The sequence below is a fragment of the Octopus bimaculoides genome, chromosome 11 (assembly GCF_001194135.2).
Source record: "Octopus bimaculoides isolate UCB-OBI-ISO-001 chromosome 11, ASM119413v2, whole genome shotgun sequence".
In the NCBI taxonomy this organism is placed as follows: Eukaryota; Metazoa; Mollusca; class Cephalopoda; order Octopoda; family Octopodidae; genus Octopus; species Octopus bimaculoides.
The window spans coordinates 35,302,120-35,319,487 of NC_068991.1; the positions used below are offsets into that span (position 1 = coordinate 35,302,120).

General features: G+C 35.0%; 1 protein-coding gene across 1 annotated transcript in view; it reads left to right on the forward strand.

Moving 5' to 3' along the window:
• Positions 1-17,368, forward strand: part of LOC106876983 (glutaminyl-peptide cyclotransferase) — an 89,843-nt gene that overhangs the window by 62,170 nt on the left and 10,305 nt on the right. Inside the window, exons 3-6 of the mRNA XM_014925755.2 lie at positions 290-559; positions 5,136-5,288; positions 15,199-15,301; positions 16,830-16,961. Of these exons, the coding sequence (XP_014781241.1) occupies positions 290-559; positions 5,136-5,288; positions 15,199-15,301; positions 16,830-16,961 (658 nt within the window). The remainder of the gene's footprint in view (positions 1-289; positions 560-5,135; positions 5,289-15,198; positions 15,302-16,829; positions 16,962-17,368) is intronic.

Genomic DNA, 17,368 nt, shown 5'->3' on the forward strand with positions numbered 1-17,368 from the left:
GTATGTATATCTATGTATATATATATATATATATATATATATATATATATATATTATGTGTGTGAGTGTGATAGAAACTTTGGAAGGGATTTAGTAAAATAACTTCCCTAATATTTTTCTAGCATTTGAACAAATGGGTCTTAATATTAAGGTATGGTGAAGGTCTTTTTCTTTTAATATGGTAACTTTGTATTATAGAACAAGAAGCAGTTTCAACATGTGGGTATGGAAAGAGTTTTAAAAAATGTTCATTTTAATATAACTAAAATGATCATCTCTTCTTTTGCAGCATATTATTTCTCGACTTGAAAGTTTAGATAGTTGGACAATAACAGAGGATAAATTCGGGCAACAAACTCCAAATGGAAAAGTAAAATTTTCAAACATCATTGCTACCTTAGACCCCAAGGCACACAAACAAGTCGTCCTGGCTTGCCATTATGACTCTAAGAAATTTTATGACTTTGAATTCATTGGCGCCACTGATTCAGCTGTTCCTTGTGCATTACTCCTGGCTTTAGTTAGGGAATTACAGTGTCTCTTCAAATATAGACAGAAGGTAAGTCAGTAAATTCTTACATTTTATTGCTTTTTCCTTTCTTTCATTTTTCTTTTCTGATTACTTTTCTTTTTGTTGTATCTTTTTATATTTTTATCTTAGTGACTTCTCTCTGTCCTGCCTAACTGCCATATGTATTCATAAATAATATGAATTTGTGTATAATATGCAGGCATAATTCTGAAGAATGAAATCTCAGAAGAAATTGCTTATGAAAAAGTTCACACATCCTAAACAGAACAAAATAAATTCAAAAGAGACCTGTGTAAGCTGTAAACTTTGGTGCTAACATAAAAATGACACTGAAGGAGAGCACATTTAAATTTATATAATCAATAGAAGGGTGAAACTATTGGTGCCTGCGTTGTTGGGAATGTAGCTAACCTGTTCATGGTATTGTGGAATAAACAATCAAACAGTGCCTAATGGAGAAATCTGTTTCTCAAGTAATGCATTCTTGTCATGTTGATGACATAAGCATTGTGAGTAAAACCACTGCACAAGATAGTATCCAATAAAGAGAAAACATACAATAGAAAAGATCCAGCTGATAGCAAAATCCATCCATTAATGTTACCATCAATTACCCACCTGAGTATCCCAGCAAAAGACTAACGGTTCTAGATATAGAATGACGACTAGAAAATATGAATGGCATGAAATAAATCCAAATCTTCTACTTGGAACTATATGAAACTAATGGTCACTGAGCACTTGGTCCTCCAGAGATCTGTTATGTCAACAAATAGACATGTTGATAGCAGACTTAGTAAGGGTCATGAGAAATGTATCTCATAAATGTTCACCTTGTGAGCTCAGGAGATATATTCAAGATTACAGAGGCTGTACAAATACAAGAAGCAGATCCTGCATACCAAATAATATAAACAATGGATGGTGTGATGAATACCCTAATCACAACTCACCATCACTAATACAAGAGTAAGGGAACAATAAAACTAAAATCAAGGTCAACCTCCCACTGTACATGTTCTTATTTTGGTTATAACAAAAAGATGGAAATAAATAAACTGTTGTGGAAGGATTCTGCCCCCCCCCCCAAGTGACTAAAAGTGGACTGACTCATTCATCATCATCACTATCATTTAACGCCTGCTTTCCATGCTAGCATGGGTTGGACAGTTTGACTGAGGACTGGCAAGCCAGTAGGCTGATATGGCAAGCCTTCTACAGCTGGATACCCTTCCTAATGCCAACCACTCCGAGAGTGTAGTGGGTGCTTTTTACATGCCACTGGCATTGTTATAAAATAAAGAACTATCAGCTGTTGATTGAGAGCATTGGGCCTTGTGTAATAGTAATTATATTGTGTTGCGTAAATACCCCTCCCCCAATCTTCATTGAATTATATATCCAACACCAGGATATAAAAGTGGCGACATGTTGTTTGAAGCTTGCATCGGACAGTTAAAATTTTTTTCTTGGTATGAAACCAAAGAAAAAATCATTTTAATATTGAAGATTTATTGGCCTCTGTGGTGCAGTTACAACAGCAGCAATAACTACAACGACAACAACAACAAAACCAACAGTTGCTGGAATTAATGTTGAAGAAGTCTGATAATATTTCAGGTTCATACTTGCCAGACAGTGTAGCAAACTCAATTGAAGAATTCAGCTGTAATCCAGAAGAAGGGATTACCTTTTCTGCATAATTTTGATGATACAAAGAAATCTTCAGGAAAGAATGTAAAAGTTGGTCTGATGAGAAAAAAGTACGACTACTTTTAAGAAAGTTATCCCCTGCCAAACATGGAAAATATAGTAATTAAATTCTGCTGAAGAAACCAAGTGAGATTCGTTTCGATGAAACAATTAATTTTTTATAAAAAATCTTCAGTGAAAGAAGTTCCCTGTTCAATACTCACTGGCAATGTTTAAATTTGGTCAGAAAAAGATGATGAAGATTATATTACTTATGCCAGAGTGGTTAACAGAGAATGTGAGAAATTCAAATTGAATGAGTTGACCCCAGACATGTTCAAGTATTTAAGTTTTGTTCAAGAGTTTACTGCAAGCAAAGATGCAGATATACATTTCCGGATTTTAATAAAACTAGAGCAGGACCTAAATTTAACTTTACAGGCAGTAGCAGAAGAATGTCAGAGGATTATAAATTTATGACTTGATGCTGATGAAATTGAAGAAAAAGATTGCTGTCATATTCATGCGTCAACTGGTATCAGATAAAAAAAATGTCAGGACTGAATCCATGTTATAAGTGCAGTGGTCTACATTTTAAAAGTAACTGTATGTTTTAAAATATAAAATGCTTCAAGTGTGGTAAAATAGGTCATAAAAAAATCACACTGTAAAACAAAACCTAAAAAATGGTTTGACTGAAAAAAAATCACGTAAACAGGTTTATCGGTGACAAGAAATACAAATGAGCCTCAAAGGAAAGTTATGTAAAAATTAATAACAAATGTAAAGTTACAATTGGATACAGGTAGTAATATCTTGATAATTAATTCAGGTACATGGGAAATAATCAGGAGACCTAGATTAAAAGAAACTTCAAAAATTGCCCGTTGTGTTTCAGGAAAAAATTATATTTTAAGGGCAAACTGATAAGTGACATTACATTTCATGAAAAAACCTTCAAAGCCAAAGTTTTTGTGTTGAATGATATACAACAAATTTATTTGGAACTGACTGGATAGAATTATTTAACTTATGGGATCTCTCCATAAATCTTTTCTGTAAAAATGTGAATGGTCTTTCCACCAGTACAAATAAGTTGTCAGACAAATTGAAAACAAATTAAAAAAGATTTCTCTTGAAGTTTTGTCTGATAAGTTAGGTCTGTGCACCAAAACAAAGCGAAGTTTCAAATAAAAGAAAATGTCATACCAGTATTTAAACCAAAAACAAACTGTACCATTCACAGCATTAGAACAGATAAACTTAGAGTTAGAGAGACTAGAAGAAATTAGAGTTATCCAAAAAGTGGAACACTCTAAATGGGCAGTACCAACTGTGTACTTTAAAAAAACGAATAATAAAATCAGATTGTGTGCTGATTTCTCCACTGGTTTAAATGAATGTCTTAAAACACTCCACTATCCGCTGCCTATTCTGGAGGACATATTTGCAAAGTTCAATGGTGGCAAGATATTTTCTAAATTGGATCTCTCTGACATGTACCTACAAATTAGAGTTGGTTACGCAGCTCCACTTAAGGGTGCATATTACCTTGTTGTGGTGGACAGTTTTTCAAAGTGGCTGGAAGTGCATATGTGTAAAAAGCCAACATCTGTGGTTACAGTAAGCTTTTTACACAAATTGTTTGCCAGATATGGTATTCCTGATACCATTGTGTCTAATAATAGAACTCAATTTACATCAGATGAGTTCAGAAAATTTTGTAAAATGTTCGTCATTGAACATGTGACCACTCCGCCCTATCATCCTAGGTCAAATGGACAAGTAGAGTGTTTTGCTGACACTTTCAAGAGGGAGTTGAAAAAGGCGAACTATGAAGTAATGGACGATCTTGCACTTCAACAATTTCAAAGAGTGTACCGAGTAACACTTAATCTGAATACTCCGTCTGGAATGTCACCCACAGAAAAGTTAGGTGACAAAGTTTTTTAAAAACCTATAGATTTGGTAAAGAAAGCTGGGAGGACGGTGTAATTATTAAACAAATTGGAAGATTGTTATTCTTGATAAAAGGAAAAAATTTCAAGCATAAAAGACATTATTAACCAACTCAAAAAAAAGATTCACGGAAAAAACAATCATGAAAAATGAAATCCCCATAGAAGTATTGTATGACACGTTTGAGGTACCAACACCCAGACAATCTGAAACAACACATTCTCGCACCAGAAAACAGGAAAGAATGGGAACAATGGAATTGAACCCTAAGAATAAGAAATATTAAAACTTTGAGCGGAGTTTAATTCTCAAAAGGAGAAAAGTTAGGGGACACTAATTCTAGAAAGGGGAGCTGTGGAAGGATTCCAACCATCCCCCAAGTGACTAAAGGTGGACTGACTCATTGTTATAAAATAAAGAACTGTGAGCGATTGGCAGATCGCATTGGTTAGTAGTTCACTGTGAGCCTTTGATTGAGAACATTAAGTCTCATGTAGTAGTAATTGTATTGCGTTGTGCAAATACTTTTAACCCCCTGCTTCATTAAATTATATATCCAACACCATGATATAAAACAAACTCTAATATTATAATATGTCATCAGCTCACATATTTGCCATTGAGATCTAACATAAGAATCAGTTAAATCTAAAGCATTTGAAAATATACATCCATTGAGAGGGCTACAGGTTAGTTATTTTGAAAAATATTTTTAGGAAAAGAAAGATAGATGGGTATGTTTATAGGTTTTATTTGTATGACTCTTCTGAAATATAACCATTTGTCTATTAGTTTGTCCATCTATCTTTTGTCTGCTTTTATAATTTATTAAACTGCTCATTGATATAATAGATTCCACTCATACTTCACTCTATAAGTATATAATTTTTATTTACAGTATATCTGTTTTAGTGCTGATTTTTAATTATTTTCTAATAATTTCATATTTCAGAACTTAGATACAACTCTCCAGTTAATATTCTTTGATGGAGAGGAAGCTTTCAAGGCATGGACTGAGACTGATTCTTTGTATGGTTCCAGACACCTTGCCACCAAATGGCAAAATGAACTTGATGCCAATGGACGGAATAAATTGTATTCGATAGTGAGTGAAGTTTATCTTTTTTTTTTTCTCTATTCTTTGAAATATTTTTACTTTTGGTAGTTTTATTTTTCAATATGAAACAATCAAGTTAAATTTCTGATTAGTGTTCTTAACCAATTTGTAAAGATGAATCCTCACAGTGTTATTGAAAATTGACAACCATCTTTTCAGTTTAATATAAGACTTGGGAGAAACCTTTATATTGATGAGTTCGTGGAAGATCCATTGATCTTCAAGTTTGTTATGAAGGTTGCCATTCATTTAACAAATGTTTTTCTCTACAACTATATATACTAACTCATATATCATCTGTGATACATCTTGTTAATTTTCTGTTAGAATTTTTATAAATGTATTCATAAATCTCCTTTGGTCTGGTGTATATACTTTCAAGGTGATCTTGAAGTTTCGTCTTTGTAGTCCAAGTTTCAGTTCCATCAAGAAGAATGCCCTTTACATATTCCATGTAGGAGGCAAGCATTTTTGATTTGAAAATACTTGATTGCCAGATGTTTTGAAATTTGTAAGTACACAGTGCCTTCATTGGAAAAGATATAGAAGTGACTTTTCATTGATGTTCTTGCATTCCATCTTCTTTGCATTGTAACATAGACCTACTTTTGTTGTAACCTTCTCTAAGAATGTTAACAAGTCTGACAGTTGATGAGATGTGAGGACAAGCTTATCAGCAGAGTAAACGTCAGAGGGATACATGCTCTGTTGACACCTTGATCACTTCTGCTTGATAATGAGGCCTTTGTCTTGGATGGGATTAAGATTTTACTTAAGAATGTAGTCCACCAGAACCACAAAAAGAAAAGGGATTGAGATATCTCCTTGAAGGAATCTGTCTGTTAGAAACTCTTTAGTTGAATTGGCTATGCTTTGCAAAAAAGTTGATAGGTTTTTGTACATGATGCTAATGGCTTTGACAATTTTATCTAAGATGCCATTATTCAACAAGATATAGCCTTTCTGTTGCTACTATTTGGAGAAATCCAACAATGGTAATATAATCAAAGTCTATGAGTGTTCTTTATAATAATATTCATTGTTAAAGAAAATCAAGTTTTCATCAGAAATGTATTCCTGTGCTAAAAGGAAGTTTACACTCAAAGAAAGTTTTGAATTATGTTCAGTCAAGCATAGCCAACAACTGTAGTTTATCAGGAAGTATTGGGGCTAAACACTGGAAAAAAAAAGTAGTACTCTGTTGGTTATGACAAACACACTTCCTTATGATCATGAGTTCAATACACAGCAATGCATTGTGTCCTTGAGCAAGACACTTTATTTTGCATTGCTCCAATCTACTCAGCTGGCAAAAATGAGTAGCACCTGTATTTCTGTTAAGGGGATAATAATAATAATAATAATAATAATAATAATAATAATAATAATCATAATAATAATAATAATGATAATGGAACATCCCCTCCCACATAACGAGTGGTATGTACTAGTTGTTACAAATACTGTGACGGAGGAAGTTGAGAAGTGAGAGAAGTTGGTCATAGATAGTTGTGTCTTACTTGTCTAACTAACTATACTGCCATACTGGAGTGGATGTTATAACAGTCCGATGTTGGATTACAACAGTGACAACAAGGGTTAAATAAACTCACAAGGAGTTATGAAACTCACAAAAGTTTTTTGTGTGAATTTTACAGTATTCAAAATTGTAAAATTATGGAAGAAGTGCTGGCTGGTTTACTCAAGTTGCAAAAACAGCAAGAACAACAACAATTACTATTACTGCAATAAATGCTGCAATTAGTGAATAGTAAGCAGACTCAATAACAGAATTTAAGTATGAATCAGAGGAGTTATCTTTGAGACATACTATAGAAGGTACGAACAGATCTTTAATAAAGAATGTAAAGATTGAGATGCGTCTAATCCTAAGAAAACTGGCGGTAGGAGAACATGAGTGTTAAAGCAATTACATACTCCTAAAAAAACTTTCTGATATAAACTTTAGAAATACAATAGAAATATTATGTAACATTTTTAGCGAGAAAAGCACCTTGTTCAATACACGCTGGAAATGTTTGAACCTAGAAAAGAATGAGGAGGACTACATCTCATATGCTATTAGAGTTAACAGAGAATGGGAAAAGTTAAAACTGGATGAGTTAATGCCAGACATGTTCAAGTACCTGATATTTACTCAGGGACTAACTGCAGAAAAAGATGCAGCAGTAAGGACAAGAATTCTCACTAAGCTGGAACAAAACCAAGCAGTAAACTTACAATGAGCGTCAGAAGAGTGTAAAAAAGTAGTAAGTCTAAGGCATGACACAGAGAAAATTGAACATAAAAATTGCTCCAAAGTGAAACAAGTGTGTGGGAAAATACAAAAGAATAGAAATCAAATGTGTACTAAAATATAGTACAAACAGGACAAAAGTTAGAAAACAAACCCATGTTTTGCATGTGGATGTCTACATCTGAGAAAAAACTGCCCATTTAAGAAAGTGGAATGTTTCTGTTGTGAAAAAATTGGACACATAAAAGCACACTGTAAAACCAAGATGACAAAATGTTGGAACAAATAGAAAAATAGTAAACAAGATGTCGTCGAAAGAAAATGGTAATCTGACAAAGAGGAAATTCATAAATGTGAAAATTGAAAATATAAGAGTAAAAATGCAGTTAGATACTGAAAGTAATGTTACCATTGTGAGTGAAGAAACTTGGAAGTATATTGGTAAGCCAAAATAAAGTAAATCTACAAAAGTAGCACATGGTGTTACAGGTAAAAGGTTGTATTTTGTAGGTGAATTTGTGTGTAATTTGACATTTCATGACCAAATGAAAATGGCAAAAGTATATGTGTTAATTCAGGTAATCTATTTGGTACAGAGTGGATGGAACTGTTCAAATTGTGGAATATGCCCATAAATGTTTTGTGTGGGAATATAGTTGGTTCAGTTGAAGATTCAAATGCAGCTAACGGATTGAACAAAAAATAAAACATTTATTCCCTGATGTTTTCTTGGATGAACTGGGCTGCTGCACGAAAACAAAGGCAAAAATTGTAGTAAAACAAAGTGCACCACCTGCATTTAAGCCAAAACTAATGTACCGTTTGCAGCGCTAGAACAAGTAAATAAGGAACTTGAAAGACTTGACAGCCTTAGAATAATCGAGAAGATAGATCACTCAGATGGGGCAGCACTTATGGGCTACGTAAAAAAGAAAAATAAGTTATGAGTTTGTGCAGATTTTTCAATGGGTTTAAACGATTGCTTAAGCCCGCATAACTACCCCTTGCCGAGTCCTAAGGAAGTGTTTGCAAAGATGAGTGGAGGAAAATTCTTTTCAAAATTAGGTCTCTCAGAGGCATACTTACAAATCCGATTAGAAGAAGAATGCTCACACTTATTAGCCATTAATACACACCATAGCTTACTTAAATTTAAATGGCTTCCCTTTGGTTTAAAAGTGGCTCTTTCCATATTTCAACAAGTAATGAATACAATGCGGGCGGACTGTGATTTTGCTGTCACCTATTTAGATATCCTAATAAAAAGTGAATCACACAAACAACATGTAGAACACATAAAAAGGGTATAAGAGAGTATGGCTTTAAGCTAAGTGAAGAAAAATGCAAGATCTTTCTGAAAAAAATAAAATACTTGGGCCTGATAATAGATAAAAATGGATGGAAACTGGATCCATCCAGAGCAACAACAATAAAAAATATGCCCACACTGAATAATATAACTATGCTACAAACATTTTGGGGATTAGTAAATTACTACCAAATTTATATCCCCACTGATTGATTTGTTAAAGAAAAATACAAAATGTTGCTGAACTGATCAATACCAGAAGTCATTTGATGAATTAAAAAACATTTTAATGTCGAACTTATCGTTAACACATTTTGATCAGAAGCTGGATATTATATTGGTTACAGATGCGAGTGATTACGGCGTAGGAGCAGTGCTTCTTCACAAATATTACAATGGGGGAAAAAAGGCTATAACCCATACTTCATGATCATTATTACCAGCAGAAAGGAACTGCAGCCAAATAGAAAAGGAAACGCTAGCAATTATATTTGGTGTAAAAAAATTCCAAAGAGTTATTCATGGAAGAAGTTTCTGTCTACAAATGGATATTCATCCACTACTGTTGATATACAGTTCTAAAAAAGGAATACCAACACACACAGCTAATAGACTACAGTGATGGGGCACTACATTATTGAATTATGATTTCAAAATGGAATATTTACTGTTAAAGAAACTAGGGCATGCAGATGGTTTGTCCAGACTGATACCAAAACACTGTGAGCCATTCGAAGATATATAATCACAGCATTAAGATCACAAGGAAAAATAGAAAATGTAATGTGGAATGTGGTACAGGAATTACCAGTGACCCTAGAAGGTATAAAATGAAATGCCGAAAAAGACAAATTCATAACAGAAATGAAGAGAATATTGTGGACTGGAAAAGTAAATAGGAACAGGATTGGTGCGAAACGAAATCAAGATGTGAACCTATACTCAATTTGTGATGGTGTATTGATGTATGCTCAGAAAGCAGTAATACCGGAAACACTGCAAAAGAAAATGTTGAGGGAATTCCATGTTGGACATCCTGGTATTTCGAGGATGAAAGCTTTAATGCATAGCTATGTGTACTAGCCAAAAATGGATAGAGAAATTGAAAATTTAGTGAAAGACTGCAAAGGATGTACTCTAGCAGCAAAATAACTGAGGATAAAAAGTGAACCTTAGCCAAGAGATGTTCTGTGGTTGAGACTACACATTGATTTTGCTGGTCCCTTAAACGGTTCATACTATTTAGTGGTATTAGATAGTTTCTCTAAATGCCCAGAAGTTTGTAAGTGTAAAAAGCCAACCTCCTTAACTACGACAAACTTTCTACATGAGCTGTTTGCAAGATTTAGTGTCCCAGACACTATAGTGTCTGATAATGGAACAAAATTTGTGTCTTTTGAGTTTAAAAAGTTTTGTAAAATGTTCACTGTAGAACATGTAACTACAGTGCCATACCATCCCGGTTCTAACAGACAAGCAGAATGCTTTGTTGATATGTTCAAGAGAGCCTTAAGAAAGTCGAATAAGGAAGTCATGGATGTGGTAGCTGTACAACAATTCTTAAGAGTATACCGAGTGACACCAAATTCAAATACACCAGCAAGAATGTCACCAATGGAGCTGATGTTTTTGAGGAAAATAAAATCAGTCTGTGACAAATTGCCACCTGGTAAGAAAAGAAAAATTACTTGTCTAACTAACTATACTGCCATACTGGAATGGACGTTACAACAGTCCGATGTTGGATTACAACAATTTCATTCTGTATCATGCTGAATCTCCCTGAGTATTACATTAAGAGTATATGTGTTTGTGGAGTGCTCTGCTACTTGCACATTAATTTCACAAGCAGGTTGTGATAGGATCAACTGGAACACTCATCATTGTAACCGACAGAGTGCCAGTTAAACAGTTACAGCTAAAATGCATTGTAAAATTTTTTGTGAGTGGGGGGTGGTGGGGGTTTACATTGCTTAAGTATTTAAGAAAATGAGTGAATTGAGATTTCTTGTTTAGTATGTCAATATAAGACCTTTTTTGCAAAAGTAACAAAAAGAAAATTTTTTTACTTCACTGAAAGTTTTCTTTTAACTGCTCTCTTCAGTTTGATTATCTTACTTTCACATCTTTGAAATGAATTCATGATAGAAAATGCTGAACCATGATGAAGACCTTTATAGAAAATAGATTTAAAATGTCTTTGTGACTTTATTTCAAACATAAGAATTTTATTTACAAAGCAACTAAAGCTTATACAATAAACATTAGTTACTGGAAATGAGGACTATTATTATTTTGATTGTTTGCATTGATTTTTAATTTCTGATATATTTTAAAAACGTTTTGGAAGCAATAGTTTCTTTCCTTCTATAATGCCTTATTCTATTAAATGTCACTTCATCCATAGTTGACGATATATTGTAGTTAGTCATCTTTAATGAGTATTGGAATGGCAACTGGTAAAAAGAATGATGAAAACTCCCATTGTTTAATCATGCCAAAATTTGGTGATGATCATAAAATAAATAAGCCCTTTTTATCTTATTGCTTTAGGAAAACCACATTTATTATATGTATGAATACCAAACTGTGAGGAAATTGAGAACTGTTCTGATAGCTACTATCATGTAATATGGTGCTAATAATCATAAATGAGCACAAAAAATAATGTTTCTCTGTCCAAGACAAATTTGGAAATTGAAATGTGTTGTTATTAGGATAAAATTCTGAATAACTGTAATGCTTGAGGCACATGAAAAGCTAAGAGAAGCCAGATTAATTTTAATTCAAGTCAATTTTGTCAACAGAGGGAATAATTTATACATCTACATAAAAACCAAGATAATTGACATTAGATCCATGTGTGCACATATGTTCATGTAAGCCATCCAATAAATTCCACAGACACTTTTTCATTTGAAGAGAAAATATGTGAAACTCTTTAACACAATACAATAATATGTATGTAGGTTAAAGATACATTGATTTAATTTATTATAATGAAGCAGCTTGTTGTTTAGGCTCAGATCATCTCTGATTGTGGTAAATCCTACAATCAAAAGAATTTCAACCGTGATTATCCTAACTTTTTAGAATATATGCTTCTATTTTATCTCTTCCTCTTTCTACACTGGGACCTTGAACTGTAAGGATGTAATCTAACCTCTTTCTTGCACTGGGTCCTCGAACTGTAAGGATGTGATATAACCTCTCTCAACACCCACCATCTAGCAGATAGGAGCATAGCACAGAAGACCATGGCCTTTACACCAACTATTCTATTTATCATTCCATTGTATATATACGTGTGGCCACAATGAACATGTTTAAGTTGCAACCTCGCTTGTATATGTTTTTCATCCAGGTTTACTACCAACGAAATTACCAGCCTTCTGAGAGTCATATTAGGTGGCTCATAACAACCTGCACCATCTAAAATGGTGACCACCGATCTGAAAATGAACATATCCATCTAAAATGGTGCTCCAAGGTGAACACAGACTTCTAAAATGGTAACCCAGTGTGGGAGATGAACATATTCATCTAAAATGGTGAACACCGGGTGAATACAGACCAGTCAATACGTATTCCCTTTTCTCTTTTGCAACTTTGGCTACGCAACCAAATTGCCTCTCCTCACATAGGAACACTACCACTGATGTCTCTCGCCATATTGTCTTCTTCACCAGGAAAATTTTGGTGCCATTTTCAAGTGAGAAACTGCAAATCATTTTCCTCAGGTTGTAACCGAAAATACAACTTGGTCATTTGAAAACACAGTGTCCCAGAAAATTTCCTTCTTGCTTATGAAAAAAGGAAAAAAAAATTATCTGGAATTTTCTCCAGAATTCACATGGACAGAAAATTTTCCTTCATGCCAGGTATGAGTTTCTTTCTCTCAACCACCCGGATTATCTACGCATCAGCCATAATTTGTTCCTTATCAACTAGGAAGGATTTCTTCTATTTTCATCCTCTGCTATTGAAAAAAAATTTTTTTCCTAGTTCGCTGCTCGTTGTGTCTTCTTTCAACTGTTTTGACTGCCATTTCTAACTGCGTTTCTTCAACCAGTTGTTCGTGCTGTTCCATTTTCCTATTATCGTCCAAAATGACTCCTTTTCCTTTCCCTCACTGTGCTTCTTCATTGTCTTCCTCATGAGCTTGTGCTTCTTCTGCTCTGGACGAAATGCAATCCTCTGAAATCTTGCGGACTATTGCAGAACTGACCCATCGAGTCACATGCTTGTGCAAGGACCATTTGTTTTCACGGACTTATTCTGAAGGGAGAACTAAGCACCGCTCCTTCACACACACACACGCACTTCTTGCTCCTTCAACTAGGCAGGGAGACACTGGGCACCTCAGTCATCTCCCTCATCAATTGACCCTATCATGCATTCTTTATCAGAGATGCCAGTTCTTCGCAGTCCTTTATGGTGGATACGAGTGCCAGTTTAAGTATTTGGCCTCGACGATTTACTTCCACCAATCCTTCTCTTTTGGATGTCTCTCTTGATGTGGTGAATCATTCTGCCATCAAGACCTATGGTCAAATATCCCTCACCCTGGATTTGTCACTCAAGTGGATTTTTGTCATTGCAGACCTGCCCCATCCTATTCTTGGTGCTGATTCCTTACACCACTATTCTCTCATTGTAGACGTTAGGGGACGTTGACTCATTGATGACACTTCGTTTCCAGAGTTGACTGATTTGTCATTTCATCTGTCGAATCCAGCCCATTCCACAAGACATTTCATCATAACCAAGGGACTTTCAGTCTTTTCCCAACCGCGCTGTTTGTCTTCAGAGAAACTCTGGATCTCCCGGGCTGAATTTGAGCACATGCTCTAGCTGGGCCTCATTCATCCTTCCACAAGCCCATGGGCAGCACCCCTACACATGGCCAGGAAGAATGACACTGATTTCCGACCGGTGAGAGATTTTAGACATCTTAACACCATCACTATTGCAGATCGCTATCCCCTCCCTAATGTCCAAGATTTTTTGTCTGCCCTGCATGGATGTAAGATTTTTTTCAAGATCGATTTGGTATGCACATACCATCAAATTCCCGTCAACCTCGATGACATACCTTTTGGGGAATTTGAATTCTTGTCTATGCCATTTGGACTTCATAATGCAACCAGCACGTTCCAAAAGTTCATTGATGAGGTCGTTTGTGGGTGAGATTTTGTCTTCGCATATGTCAATGACTTTTTAATCACCAGCGGTACTCCAGACCAGCCCCTCCAACACTTGACTCAGCTGTTCAAGTGCCTACGTTCCTATGATGTGAAAATCAACCCGGCTAAGTGTGTCTTCGGTTCTACCAGTTTGGAATTCTTGGGGCATCTCATTGACGCTGATGGTATTCGTCCGCTTCCCTCTAAAGTGGAAGCCATCAAACACTTGCCTCCTCATGTTTCCTTAAAACAGCTCAGAAATTTTATTGGTTTAATTAATTATTATCGTCATTTCATTCCTAAATGTGCAGAAAAGTTGCTTCTCTTGACCCAGCATCTGGAAGATCAATGGAAGAAAGATGCACAGATAACGCTGTCTCCTACAGCCATCTAAGCTTTTGAATCTGTCAAATCTGCCCTTGGTCAAGCATCCTTCCTTGTTCATACTGTTCTGAATGATCACTTACTGTCGATGCGTCATCATCTGCTATAGGAGCAGTTTTAGAGCAATCCGTAAACAGCCGAAGCCAGCCATTAGCCTTTTTCTCACAACAGTTGAAAAATGCTGAAATGAGATATAGTGTATTTGGTAAAGAACTCTTAGCAATTTACCTGGCAGTGAAGCATTTCTCTTATCTTCTCAAAGGTAGAGACTTCACGATTTTCACAAACCACTAACATTGGCTCTCTTTGCGAAAATGGACCGGTACTCACCCAGAGAAACAAAGCAATTGGATTATATATCACAGTTCACTAGTGATATTCGCCACATCGCTGGCACTGACAAGATCCCCACTGATGCCTTATCTTGCCTGCCTATCGGTGCATTGTTGTCTCCTGCTTCAATTGATTTGGTCACTATGGCTACTGATCAATCCTCCTTGGACTCTCTGGACGTCTTTTTACCACAGTTTTCCTACTGCAAGTTTGAATACCTTTCTCTGCATTTTTCTGAAGGAAACAACCTCTGCGATGTTTCTACCAGGTTAAATCATATCTTTATTTGCTTATTTCTTGTTTAACTTATTCATGTATCAATGTTTAGTTTAAAAAAGTGTTTCCAAAGTCTTATTAACATTGATGAGTTTATCTAATACGAAATTGAACTGAAGTACTTCACTTTTCTGTTTTATTCTCTATTTTTAGACACACTTCATTCTTTTGGATTTGATTGGCAGTTCCAATATAGTTTTCCATAACTATTTCCCTCAAGAAACAGACAGACTATTTCAAAATCTTGTAAAAATTGGCAAGTACATCAGTTATTAAATTGATTTGGTTATTTATATCATTTTGGCCATACTATTTTATTGAATTTTAAAAATCTCTTAATTTTATGAAATTTGTTCAAAAAGTACTTTTAAAATCACATGCAGACTAACTGGCACACTATGTTTACAACTGTACTGTGTATATGTAACCTTAACATTCAGTTTAGTTATTGGTCTAGATTTTGGTACAAGGCCAGCTATTTGGAATGCAGTGGGTATTCAATTACATCAGCCTCTGTATTTGACTGATACTTTATTTTTTTAATCCTGAAAGGATGAAAGGCAAAGTTAATCTCAGGAGTGTTTGAGCATAGCACATAAAGAGCCAGAAGAATTTCACTAAGAATTTTGTCTGATTCACTAACAATTCTGCCAGCTCATTGCCTTGACCTTCAGTAGGCACATCTTAGTACTTCACATAATCATCAATCTAGACATGTTTGAGTGAACAGATGTTTACTCTACATTTGGTGATTTGTCATAGTTTGAACAACAAAGCATTTAAAAGAGCAATGTGTTTGTGTGAAATTCTGTTACAAATTGGAAAAAACTTTTAGAGACTTTTCTAATGTTACAAAAGCTGTCAGATTGAGATGGGTATACACCTAAAGTGATCCCAAATCTAACGCCTTCTGCAATAACTGATGACTTTTCTTCCTTAATAGAACAGAGTTCTGGAAGTGTTATGTTTCAGGCTCTTACCCCAACCACTGCCTTTCTGCTCTTACAGATTATCCAACCATGTCATTTTTCTCTCTTGTCCTTCCTCCTGACAACTGTATCATCTTACTACTCTGGCTGCCCCTCCCCCCTCTCTTCTGCATATCTCTATCTTCCCCAGTTCATTTTTTTCTTTTATTCACTTACCCTTCAACTCTACCCATTTTAGCAGTCTGCCCCTATTCCCTCATTCTCCTTCCTATTAGTACACAACAATTTTGGTCCTTCATCATCTCTATTTTGAGGTGCAGCATCTTAAGATCATTTTCACCACTTTTTTCCAAATCTTCCTTGATCTTCTTTTTACACATAATCTATCCACTTTGAGTGTTTGGCAGATGCTGTCCTTGATAGGCCCCACTTTCTTGTACAAACACAGTCTTTGAATTTATTTGTACTCATTCATACACATTAATCTTTGTGCACACTTGTACACCCACTTCTACTCAGCACCACATAGCATCATACTTCATACACAAGCATCTTACAATCTACCCTTTACTGTGAGAGAGATACCCTTTGCACCCAGCTGATGTAATAATCCCCTGAACTTTCTCCCTACTCTTGCTGGTATGCTGCTGATATACTTACCCCTAATGCTAATTAGATCACTGAGGTAACAAAAACTGTTGACTACTAATGATTCTCTGAATATTGGAGGGTGTTATCTTGAGTCTATTTATGTGTCGGAGATTGAATTAAGAAATGTGAACTTTTAATAGTAATCTTCTTGTAATTCTTTTCTTTTAATTACAATATATTTTATGATTTTCATCTAAATTTTAGAGCACTTGCTTTTAAGACGAAATCTTCAACACCGTGACCACTACAATATGTATAAGTCAATGTTCTCAACTGAACTATTACAATTCCCTCTGTATGGCATACAAGATGATCATGTGCCCTTTGCTAAGAAAGGTAAGTAGATAAAAGTTATGGACTAAATTTATAATAATAATAATGGTTTCAAATTTTGCCACAAGGGCAGCAATTTTGGGGAAGGGGTTAAGTTGATTACATCAACCCCAGTGTACAACTGGTACTTATTTTATCAACCCCGAAAGGATGAAAGGCAAAGTCGACCTCAACAAAATTTGAACTCAGAACATAGAGATGAAATGCCACTAAGCATCTTGCCTGGCATGCTAACAGTTCTGCCAGCTCACTGTCATCATCATCATCATTGTCATCATTCTTTAGTTTTTAATTCAATTTACTTTAGTTTATCATTGTATTCAGCTACAGAGAATAATGATAGATTGACTCCAGAGTTAAAATAAGTCATATTCATTCTTTCAAATGAAATTTCCTTTTTTTTAAAAATA